At 34.2% G+C, this 13,300-nt stretch overlaps 1 protein-coding gene across 3 annotated transcripts in view; it reads left to right on the forward strand.

Moving 5' to 3' along the window:
• rig (gem nuclear organelle associated protein rigor mortis) overlaps window positions 1-13,300 on the forward strand; it is an 88,199-nt gene that overhangs the window by 26,354 nt on the left and 48,545 nt on the right. For all 3 annotated transcript variants that reach the window (XM_081751898.1, XM_081751897.1, XM_081751899.1), the window contains exons 7-9: window positions 1,081-1,167; window positions 5,289-5,406; window positions 7,802-7,998. In XM_081751898.1, the coding sequence (XP_081608024.1) occupies window positions 1,081-1,167; window positions 5,289-5,406; window positions 7,802-7,998 (402 nt within the window). The remainder of the gene's footprint in view (window positions 1-1,080; window positions 1,168-5,288; window positions 5,407-7,801; window positions 7,999-13,300) is intronic.

Consider the following 13,300-nt stretch of genomic DNA (forward strand, 5'->3'; position numbering starts at 1 on the left):
TCCCGCCACACCGCCTATTTAAAACATGGAAGAAATGACCGTATATTACGAACAATATTTTCCATAACAACTGGTTATAGCGAAGATTTCAGAACGGGATCATGTTTTCTTCTGCTCGTGGATAACTCAGGTACCACAAAAATGGTTTTCATAGTTGCTGTAGCTGTGCAAGCCAGGTATGACTCACTCCTCCCACTGGGGTGAGAGCAGAAATTGTCCCGGGTGTAGATATTTCCTGTAGCGCGCGTCCACCAGAGTTCAAGGTCGAGGTTATAATTAAAGCGCTATGTTGAAGGATGGCAAACGAAAGGAAAGCCATATCTCTTCAGAGGAATTCAAATCTGGAAAGCGTGAGGGAGGCTACGAACGAAGATAAAGCAGATTCCGATGATGAGGGAGAAATGGAAAGTGTAAAACAACCCGTGAGTTCGAAAGAAGCGATCCAAAGTTTGGAAAACTTGCAACGCTATCTTTTCGACCACAGCAGCACGGTGCCGGACAATGCATTTCAGACATTTGAGGAAATGGAAGCGGCGGTGCTACGAACAGCAACAGCAGACACGGTTCAGAAGAAAATTACAGACTTCTTCAAGCGTGCTTGAACAGGTAGGAAAAACTGCAATATGTACGATAGGTTAGATAACAACCCAGTTAATAAAATTATCATCAGATGTAATACCATACTACTGTATATTCTTTTTTAAATGTATCTGCTTGTTATCTAATCTTTTGTTCTTTCCATAATTCGGGAAAATATATGAGTTTGTTTATAACGAAGTTCGGATATAAAGAACTCATTGTGTTGATTCCTTGAAATTCGTTATAAGTGGGCTGCACTGTATTAATTTAATCGTCCTCACTCAGATTTTAAATATATAAACTTCTCACTCATAACTGCAAAACTGTGAATTTCCAATGTACTTTTTGTTGAGTTTTTTTTATTACACCTGGCGCGTCTAAATTATTGTCCTTCAGGAACACACTTGTGTGTTACAATTTTCTGATTGTAACACACAAGTTTCGAATTACTTGACTTCCCAAACATACATACTAATACTATTTTAATACATTTTTTCTCAGGATCTTCTGCAGAGCTGCCAAAATATTCCTTGTATTCATGTGGTGATAACGAGGTGTTTCAATATAATCCAGGATCGCCTGAAGCAGGTATTTATTTTGTTTCATTTCCTTTAATTTTATTTATTATTATTATTTATTTATTTATTGTAATCTAGAGTGTAATATCTAGAGTCCTATCATCTTTTTTCCATATTTTAGATATGTATCAATTATGAAGAAATTAAACCAGTAACATTAAATTTAACCACACAAGTTCAGTTGTGCTTTTTACACTTTTGGTCACAAAAGCTAGACTACTTTCCCGAGACTAAGTCGGTAAAAATAACACTAGATCCTTACGAATTTCCTTAGGTTTTAACATTTTCCCTGCATTTTTGTCACTGATAGGGTTAGAAATTGTACGACAATTATTCACATATGCACACTGTAATTTTGCTCCCTATACGTTGTATGATCAAAACATAGCTACCGTACAGAAAAAAATACCGCAATTAAAGTTGAAAATTTGATACTTGATTTATATTTTTAACTCTAGACATGGAAGTAACATCATAAATAAAAATAAGCTCCAATGACTATCAATTTGTGTTACATATATTGTTAATAGTTTGGCTTTCAATTCAAATGTCCCAACGACATGTCCTTGTTTCCTGACCTTCCTTGGATCCAGAACCAAGGAGTAATTTATCAAAAACCCAGCGAAATCAGCAGGCTACAACAAGCAAAAATATTTGAAAACCTTCACTGATTTCTGGCAGGATGTGACTCATCCTGTTCGTCTTTTGTATAGGAGATAGGCAGGGAAATCATTAAATTTTTCCAAAAGTGTTGAAGATATCAAAAAACAAAGGAAACACACATTTAGTTGCAATATTTATTAGCAACATGACGCAGTAAAATAACTGAAGCACCGAAAATTATTTTGTACATTTTGCCGAAGATATGGTGAGTTTTTCTTTTTCAAGGAAGGATCTTAACAATCAGTCTTTCAGCGAATCATCTAAAAAACTGTATTTTATTTTCTGTTATGTTGCATTTTTTAAAATAATGTCAAGTTTTGAGATACTGAACTGCATAAATCTGTAATTAGTGCGGAAATAGGCTTTTATATATATATATATATATATATATATATATATATATATATATATATATAGTGTTTTATTTCTAGCGGTACGCAACGGTACGGCATACAGGTACCTTTTTAAGGTGAACAGTATTTTCTCCTGTCTTAAGGGATTCACAAACTTTGAAAATACCAAATACTAAATATATTGTTTTATTGAAAATCAGAGTTTTTATTATTTTCCTTTTTCCTTTCTAGAGAAAGAGTTGCGAATCTTTGTTCCTTTTTGAAGACAGTTAATTGTATTCAGGGAATAGAAATATTTCCCATTCTGTCTCTTGCTTGCTGGCACGTCCTCGCGTCTGTCTGTCTTTTTCTTCTTTTTTTCCCCCCTTTTTCGCACGGTAATCTATAAACCATAAAGGCTCGGAGCCAGCCAGTTTTTTTTTTTTCCTTCCTGAAAAGACTGATTTCCCACAATGAAATAATCCCAACAAATTTGTCTGTCGCTAAAGTTCGACTAAACTGAAAGCAAATACAAAAATTCTGTTGGGACCCCACCTCTGTACTTTCTTCGCAGAAAAGCCTTTACTCAGTTCCTATTTTAATGTATCCATTTAATTGTTTTTATTCATTATTAGGAAAAGGATTAAGTGAAAACATCCCTTACAAATTATGAGAGCCCCCTCCTCACGGCCTCTGGTTTGACAAAGAAAGAGATTGCATCAGAACTTAAAATTTCAAAACCAAACAAATAGATCCAGGATAATCAATTTTGAATTGGACAATTCATATACATGTTAAAAAATATCTTACCTGAAGACTTGACGTTTGTGTAACGCTCTCTTTGCTCTGAAGTACGGTTGTCAATTGCAGTTTTCGGATCAAAGTCCATAAGTGAAGGGCCATTGATGGAAATTGTCAGCAAATCATCACAATACTCACAGGTAAACTGCACAGACTGTGACAATTGGAAGCAAATTTGGGAATCTCGTAATGAAGTTTTCGACTGAGGGTGGGAAGGGAGGGGCGAATTACGTTATGAAGACTTCACATTCCGTGTTTTCTTTCATTCAGTGACAATTATTTTTGTGCGAAACAGAAATCATTCCTACTGAACACTGGTCGCCAGCTCTAAACTTCTAATCGCCAATGGCGACTTGGCGACCGGAAATTTTGTGCCATATATATATATCCTTTGCCCTAAGACCCCTGCTTTTGCTCGGCCTACGGCCTCAGGCCCCATATTTCAGCCTTTTCTTTTGTTCTTCGCACAACAAAAATACATTTTGGCATTATTTTTTGCGCATTTATGGGATTACTACCCCTTAGAACACGATTTTAGTCGAAGTAAGATAATGAAAATGCATGCCGGTCCAAGTCCTACCAGTGTTCAAAAATTCATTGCGAATGGTCCACTCGTTTTTCCTTAATGATGAAACTGACAGCCTTGAAATCGTTTTTATATATTGAGAATAAAAATTAGAAATTGTCCCCGTCTTTCGTCAAAAACGGAATTTCCGAAAACGTTGAGGTATATCCCCATTTGTTTTGACCAAGTTTCATATCCCAGACATGTCTCTAATGTTAAAGGATTTCGAGATATGGACATTTTGTAACAATTGCAACACCCACCCTCTTTCTGCCCTTATGAGTCTAAAAAACACTGAAAAACGTTTTTAATTATATTAAATGAAAAGAGTCTTTTATGTCTTTAAAGTATTTCGAGGTATCATCTCATATGATCTGCAATAACAATCATAACCGCACTTTTTTTTCTTCCTTTCTAGGAGAAATTTGAAAAACAGTGAAGCATGCGTCTAATTATTGTAAATGGAAAACCCATATTCCAAATACCCTTCAGATATTCAGAGATACGGACATTTTTGGCATGTTTGCTTGGTGCCGCTACATATCGGTATTCAGGAAAACTAACATGCTGATACAGCTGTCAAGCGCATCCCTGTGTCTAGTCTTGCGTTGGAACATCGTCTTCCTCGCTCCGACTTTTGTAGCCATTTTAAGACTGATAGCTCATTGGCAAGTAGAATGGAACCAGGCGCATAATAATAAGCTCCACACTGTGAAGGCTGTCTTGGAAATTTGGCAAACATCATAGTGTACTAGCCGCCGAGATAAAGTGTTCCTATAGAGCGTTTGAGTATCGGACACTCTCATTTTACTCGTCTTTATTGAGAAGTAGCTGTCCGTATTGTGAGGAATATATCGTCTCTTTAAGTATTCGGCACAAACTCGTCGAATGTTCTGAATACTCAGATCTCAGAAAACGTTACAGACTGCCTCGTACACTTGACCGTGCACCGGGAGATAATCTTTTTGTTCCTCGAGTTCTTGACATCCGTCGTTCTGCAGGCCTGCATTTAAGCTGACATCGTAAATACCCAGAAAACATGATGGCTTGAAACACGAATGTATCCCTTTCACCATCTCCAAATTATAGTAGAATAATCTTATATTCACACTGTTAAATTAAAATTTTTCAGTGACATTAGGATGAATATCAATGTTTGATGTCGTCGTATATTAATCCGACTTACCATATTTGGACACACAAGGTACCATAAAATGAAGTGTAAAATCAGACAAGTGATCCAATATTTACCTAACCGTCTGTACACACACATATCAAAACATTTACTGTGCCTGCTGATCTGTAAATGCACAATTTCATATCTCGCGTAGATATGAAGTTATGAATGAGCCGATTAGACGCAAAGATATATTTTTCATAAGACCTTGTCAGAATTTCAGTTTCTTTTTCCTTGACTTAACCGAGTTTACATACACATGCGAGAATTATAGTATGTATTGAGGGAAAAAAAAAAAAATTCCATAAAACTACACTCTCTTGTGAATGCAGAACTAGATATTCGCAATACTTTTTTCTTCCCTTAAAAGGAAATTGGTTCGTATTAACTAAACAGTTACAGTTACACAATAATAATCAGATGACGAAATAAAAATAAATAAATAAATAAATAAATAAAAGAAAAAAATCGTAAAATATTAATCAAATAAAGTGTTACTTGTACCCGTCAACGTATTTTGTTTGTCTTAATTTATTGTTGTGTAGGAGTTGTTTATTTTTGGTATAAATAACTGTATCGCTTTTCTTTTTTAGATTGTGTTGTAGTTAGCAATATCATAAGGGGAACGGATCCTAATAGGAAATCCACAGGAAAAACGGATGTGGCTTGGAAACCCGATTACAAGTTAATAGTAATTGGAAATAAAGACGGGTAAGTAATTATGATCTAGTATTAACTAATACTCGGTTTTACAGTCATATTCTCATTGTATAAGAAATTTGTCAAATAAATAATTAAATACGTCGCGTATTAGTAGATCAATAGATGCAAGTTTTCTTAACAGAGGGGAATTTTGAAAAAGTAGGATTTTTTTATTAAATAATAAAAGCAAGAGAAACTATGGAATTACTCAGGAACTTCTGAAAACGTGAGGAAATTTGTTATATTTGATTTATCATCATAATTCGCATGTTTAAATTTCCACTGTACCTGATATTTGAAAGTAGGAGTATAAAAGCTTCAAAAAAAAAACTCCAAAATCACGTTCTTTCGCTGCAAATTTTTTGTACATATTTCTAAGAGATTTCAATAGATGGCGTTAGTGGTATCTGTATGCAATTCTTTGCTAGTTTAAATGCTTGTCAGTAGGTGGTGGTATCTAGATTTGTTCACTTAGTTTAAAAATAGTGAATTTTAAGATAGTGACAATTTTGTTAAAGTGGATCAATAACTTTTAAAACCGCTGAGATCCTTTTCCAAACTTTCCCTCTGAAGTATCCCAGTATGTCGATGGGAGCTCATATGGTTCGGATTCCACGTTAATCAATTGGTCCCGTCTCATATAGCCTCGCTGCTGAAAGGGGCGTTCAACTCAAAATCAACTATCCCAGTATCTCCAGAAAGTTTACAAAAGCATATCACCGGCTTTAAAAGTTACTTATTGATCCGTTAAATACGTCAGGTATTTGTCGTGCTGAAAATGAATGTGATTTTTCATATGTAGGTGAAACCAAGCACAATATTAACCGAATTAAAGAACACATTAGACAATCAAAAAAGTCGCAAGGAGAGGGTATATCAGGATTGTCATTTCGCGTAAAGATATCCTTGTAATATAAAACAGGCTAATGTAATAGGATCAAGAAAGAAAGAAAAAAGAGAGAGAGAGAGAGATAAAAGGATCATTCTTTATTCGTAAACTAGCAGCGTTCACCCCGCTTCGCTGCGGTCACCCCGGAACGCAATAAACTTTGTTACTTAGATAATTTTTACTTTTTCGCTTTCAAGTGATATGATAAAAACCATAGAAGATTGCAGTAAATGTTAACATTATATCGCCTGTCATTTATGTTAACCCGCCCCGCTTCGCTGCGGTCACCCCGGAACGCAATAAACTTTGTTACTTAGATAATTTTTACTTTTTCGCTTTCAAGTGATATGATAAAAACCATAGTAGATTGCAGTAAATGTTAACATTATATCGCCTGTCATTTATGTTAACCCGCCGAGTGACACGGTCATGCGGGTTGCATATAAATACGTTTATTTTTACCTATGATGAACTAACAAAGGATTTGTACGTTATGGACACTTGAATGGTCAATTATCTCAAGACACTGGTAATTAAAAATTAAAGTGATATGATAAAAACCATCTAGGGTCCAAATCCTAATAACCCCCCAAAAATAAAAGAAATTGGTTCAGCCGTATTAGCGTGATGAGGGAACAAAGGATTTGTGCGTTCTCTTTTATATATAAGATATGAACTGGGTTTAAATTTGGATTCTGGCAGCATTGATAAAATCTGGCTACCTACTTTAGAGGTTTATTTTGGTTCTGTCCACAGTGACGTAGTATAGACACCACGTTTCCTTCAAACTCAGCTCTTTCATTCTTTTATTGTGCTCTGCCTGTTCTTTTTAATTCCCATTTTTACGTTACGCTCATTTGATGGTATGTATTCATGTTCCCATACCATATTTTACTTACCCGTTTCTATCTTTGTTACTTTACCACTAAAAGAGAGAACTAGCTTGCTGTTCCGATATATCTGGAGAATATTTAGTTCTTCCGCGGAAAAATATATTACTAAATAACTTTTTTTTGTTTTGTTGTATTTTGTTTTTGTTTTGTTAATTACTATGATGTTAGTTTATATCTGAATGGCAAATCCTTGTACCTGCCCTGTACATCTTTTCCTCTATAACAAAGTAGTTAGTCTCTAATCTTGTCTCCAAAATTGTATTATTTCATAAATTTCCAAGTCCGTAAACTTATTCGACTTTAACTATTGCAGTTTTATTTTATTGAAATGTGTCAGAAACATTTTTTATTACAAAGAAATCAATAGTTGAAGCTCGTGTCTATGCAGCAAATATGACGCGGAAAATTTTCATGTCTCTGTATATACGGGGAAAATGTTTCTGGAAATTTGACTTTTTCAGGTGATAAATATGGAAATACAGTGTGAAAAAAAAAAAATGATTTCAGCTTTTCTTCCGTGTGGAGTTGCTCTGCCCCCACAGTTATATATTATTATGTTGTTCTTGTGCTTTTGTGTGTTTTATATTAAGGCAGCAATCCTGTTTCTTTTTCCTTTCTGTAGATCAATTGATGTATACAGACCACCACACATGAAATACGTAAGAAGTTTATCTGGCCATAAGAAAATGATTCAGTGTTTGGTATGGCATCCTGAGTGTACGGCAACTGATACAGAACATTCTCCATATCGCAATTGGCTAGCCACTGCCTCTAATGAAAATTCAATTTATGTATTCGATTTGTCCAGTGAAGTTGAAGGTAATGTTGCTGATTTTTATTCATATTATTATTATTATTATTATTATTATTATTATTATTATTATTATTATTATTATTATTATAAATAAAAGCAATTGTGTTATATGTATTCCTAAATCCGGTCTTTTTTCTTAGTAGAAAGAGATTTTTTTTATTCTAATTAGTGCCCATTACTTTCGTAAATACTCACAAAAGCCTTGTTTCAAAGTTCTGCTTTGTGTTCTTTTTCGTATATGAATCATAGCGTATCACTTCCCGGGAGCTTTGTTTTACCTCAAGAATCTATTTACTTTTAGTGAGTTTCTTCGTCTCATGTTCATAAAATGCAGTGCAGTCTTATCTTGCAGCACAGAGTGTACTTGTCTTCTCTCCTTCGTCTTCACGTTCTTTGACCTCGCTCATCATTTTGAATAAAATTTGTGAAACTTTTTGAGTCTCTGCAGTATTCTTTCTCGGATATACAGAATGGTCCATTTATAATGATAGTAGAAAATATCTCAGAAATAGTGAAAGGCAGAGAATCGAAATTTTGCACCAAGAAACTATAGGGAGGGGGACAAAATCCTAGGTGTTTTGTAACATCACCGAATGAACAGTGTTGCCAACCCAATATAAAATCTTTTTTTTTTTTTTTTTCAGATGGTACTGCGTCAGATAATTACATATTTCAAATCAATATGTCAAGCAAAAACTTAAAATACCACATTTATTATTCAGTAACTAAGGATTGCAGTACTGCAAACTAAGGATGTTATAGTGTCACAAACATTCAGTTCTATCTTCCATACAGCACAACGGAGATGTACAAGATAATACAAATCGAAAATAGCTTAGCGTTGAATACCATGGTTATGGTATGACAGGAGCTTAAAAATTTGAATTTTTTCGAAAGGTTTTATTTCGAAAACATGCTTAGATATGTATCGTATCTAGTTACTTGTATGGTTTTTCAATTGACAAACAAATCATTTTGACGTTTACAGCATTTCAATATTTCAAACCCGTTCCGGAGATATGAAAAGCATTGCTGAAGTTTGCAACACTTCTTAAATCATATAATTGCTAGAACTTGTTGTAATTACAGCTACTAAAATCTATTGTTGTAACGCTATAAAAGAGAACTAAAACAACAATTATTTCAAATATTTACCAGATACTCACGCACCAATTTTTATAGAGGGAGTTTGGCTACGGACATATAATATGAAGTACTCATCAACTACCTTTATAAAAATTGTTGCAGAAGTATCGCGGAATTCTGAAACATGGATATTTGTATAGGCCACATACTAGTTCCTAAGTGAAGTCTTGACCCGACTACGGTAGGTTCCATAGTTTTGCAGCTGTTGATCTTCTAAAGTTCATTTATTTGTGTTTTCGGCAGCCTATGACTCCGAAAGGAAGCATTTATGCACCCAGGTTGGGCTATACTTTTGTCTTATCTTGGTGTCAGAAATCAGCTCCCAAACGTTGTCGGTGTTGTTTTGCCTGTTCTACATTTTTATTTTAGATGTTGGGCTGTCATTGTAGGTCTTCACTCGTCTTTTCCATTGGACGGCCTGCTTTTTGTGAGATTCTCTTTTCATATTTCGTAGTCGGCGTACTTCCTATCTTCGTAGTTTGATCCATTAAAATTTGTGTGGAAACTCATGTTCTTCGAATTCCACGTTAAGCTGTAGATCCAAGTCTCATATATCCTCGCTGCTGAAAGGAACACTAAACTTAAATTAAATAAATAATAATATATTTTTACAAAAAATCAGAATTTGTAATCTTGTCTCCATAAATATTCTTCATTCCATGGCAGGTTACTTGTTGCAAATTGGAAAGCTTGTTTTCATTTCAGTCGTCAGTTAAGTTCTTATCGTAATATAGCGCCTACCGTTTAGTACTTTCCATTAATTGTAGTGTTTTACTTTCCACGATAACTTTTGATTGTGTCGCTTGCAATAATGTTTTCCTGTCAGTTTCTTTCAGCTTCTAAATTGAGTAATAGCTTTCTATTGGTTGAGCAATCTTTGAACATGTTCCTATCGCCCTACAACCTTTATTCTTTCCAGTTTGGTCTTCAGATTTACGCCATACCACTCGATGGGAATTCTCGATTTGAACCCATTCAGAGCTGTTATCTGCATACTTCTTCTTTCCCGGTTGGTCTTCAGATGCAGTTTACACCTTCAGATGCAGCATTCGATGATTTCGATTACTTGTGTTGAACCTCTTCAGAACATTGCAGCCTTTATTCACATGTTTTTCTGCTTAACATGATGTATTCAGTTTTGGTTCCTTCCAGCTGAGTATTACCATGTCCATCTGCCTTTTATTTTATTTTATTTATTTATTTATTTTTTTAAGAGAAAACCTTTTTAACGTATACCTTAGTTTCGGCTAACTTAACTTAAAAGATTTTTATGCTGTTTCGTACTTGTATCCGAAATTTCATAGTGTATAGTTTTGGCGTTGAAGTTTCCCATGATGATCTTTATGTAATTGCCTTATCTGTTATTAAACTCTATAATTTCCTCATAAAGTTCTTCCGTTTCCTTTCAAGAACGGGATGTTCTAGGAGCATATGCTTGAATCACTTGCGGTTCATATCTGATTTAAAAAAAAAAAAAAAAAATGTTATTCTATATCTGTATTATTTATTTCTAGGACGTTGATCGTTTATTTTTGATATATATGTAAATCAAAGTAAGGTTATTTAAATGACGGTTATGACCGAAAACATACCGTAAGAATACCTTCAAAACTGAACGTTTCATCACTATAAGATGGAGTGAAGAAAAGAGAACAGAATGCTAGGTATCAAGTCCATTTGTGTGTCACTTTCAGCCATGTTATGGAATGTTGTGGTACAATATTATGACGAAAGAGTGTGTGACCAGGTAAAAATCAGAGTAGATGATTAACAACAGTTATAAGTAAAATAAATAATTTTAAAATATCGATGTAATGAAAAAATGCAGTTTTGTCATTGTGGTATAGGAGCACTTGATAATCCGGCAGTCCGGATAACTCGGTCACCCTGGTACTTTTTTAAGTATACTTGTTTTCAAAGCTAAACCAACTTTTCTTATCAGCGGTAAAACTGTCATCTAGTTTTTACCGGCCATGTGCGGTTTGTCAACCAGTTGGATGTTGCCGGTATTACAAAAGCTGAGCCGCTCTCCCTGTCGCCAGGGTAAACAATGAAGTCTCAAACTATTCTTCTTTCTAAGTGTTGCAAACCAATAAGCAGATAAATAAAACAAGAATAACCATTTAAAATAGGAATAAAATACCTACAGATCATTCAACAAGTAATTTTCTCTCCTATTAATATTATATTATTATGAATGCCACTCATTCTAGCTTTGGAACTTCTTTTATAAAATAACAGACAAATTCTGACCAAAGCATATATTAACTAATAAATAATAGCGTTACAGTTTCGGCAAATTAACTTTGCCTTCATCAGACACATTATGAAATACAATTTCTAAGATTACAGCTTATATACTTCTTAAAGTGAGAGGAGGTATTCCATGAACCAATCATATTCGTCCTTTCCTTTAACAATTTTTAATTAATACAAATGCAACTTTTAATGATCAACTTTCACTTAAGAGCTAAACTTTTAATTGGCACACCTGTGTATGAATAACTTTCACTTTTTCAAAAACATAAACTTTTGATTGTCTATCCGTTGTTCAACACACCTGTTTTAATCTCTTCTTTCTTCTCTGTTTTATCCAATATCTTTCTCCATACCTCATGTATATTTAGTCCGCTATTCCAATTCATAAGTTTCTCGCTTCCTTCCTTTCTTATCCATTCTGCCTCTTTCCATTTTCTTATAATGCTTCTTTTCTCCTTTTCCAGCCCCTCTACGCCTTCCCAGTCTATTTCATGTCCTGTCTCCCTTACATGTTTATATATAGCGTTACTATCTCTCTTCAATCGAACGTCGTCCTTGTGCTGTTTAATCCTTTCTTGTAACCTCTTTCCTGTTTCTCCTACATAACTCATATCACATTCTTTGCATTTAATTCTATATACAACCCCTTCATCACTTATTTGAATCTCTTAAACAGCACAAGGACGACGTTCGATTGAAGAGAGATAGTAACGCTATATATAAACATGTAAGGGAGACAGGACATGAAATAGACTGGGAAGGCGTAGAGGGGCTGGAAAAGGAGAAAAGAAGCATTATAAGAAAATGGAAAGAGGCAGAATGGATAAGAAAGGAAGGAAGCGAGAAACTTATGAATTGGAATAGCGGACTAAATATACATGAGGTATGGAGAAAGATATTGGATAAAACAGAGAAGAAAGAAGAGATTAAAACAGGTGTGTTGAACAACGGATAGACAATTAAAAGTTTATGTTTTTGAAAAAGTGAAAGTTATTCATACACAGGTGTGCCAATTAAAAGTTTAGCTCTTAAGTGAAAGTTGATCATTAAAAGTTGCATTTGTATTAATTAAAAATTGTTAAAGGAAAGGACGAATATGATTGGTTCATGGAATACCTCCTCTCACTTTAAGAAGTATATAAGCTGTAATCTTAGAAATTGTATTTCATAATGTGTCTGATGAAGGCAAAGTTAATTTGCCGAAACTGTAACGCTATTATTTATTAGTTAATATATGCTTTGGTCAGAATTTGTCTGTTATTTTATATATTATTATTATTATTATTATTATTATTATTATTATTATTATTATTATTATTATTATTATTATTATTCGACAGGCCCGAGAATAATACTGTAATGACAATATAAACTTTTTTTTTTTTTTAAAAAAAGGAAATGGTGTAAAAAAAGCATTCTATTAAGTATAAAGTTCCTCATATTTATTAGTGTATGCGGGTTAACACCTGAGTAATAAAGCTATCATTACTAATTTCCTGTGTGTACTATCCTACTTCGCAGTTCGTCCAATTTTTATACACGTGATGCATCACATTAGAATGAAACTGATCAATTGTTGACCTGCCTAACTGTGAGAAATAATGTACTTATGAACAGAGCAAACAAACACCCAGAACCTTTATTAAGCCTACTGCTAATATTATTATTATTAGCAATAATAATAATAATAATAACTAAATTCCTGGCGCAACAGCCCTTAGGAGGCCTGGACTTATGGCAGTGATTCCTATGGGATGATGTATTGCCAGCAGATCGGCCATCCTTGCCGTTAATGCTGGCTTCATAGACTGCAGTTCGCTTTTTTTTTCTTTTTTTTTTTAAGTGGCTTCCCAATTCAGGGGTATAGAAGCAAAACCTGCTAAATCCATTTTTCAATTTTCT

The sequence above is a fragment of the Thermobia domestica genome, chromosome 3 (assembly GCF_964235325.1).
Source record: "Thermobia domestica chromosome 3, izTheDome1.hap1.1, whole genome shotgun sequence".
Classification (NCBI taxonomy): domain Eukaryota; kingdom Metazoa; phylum Arthropoda; class Insecta; order Zygentoma; family Lepismatidae; genus Thermobia; species Thermobia domestica.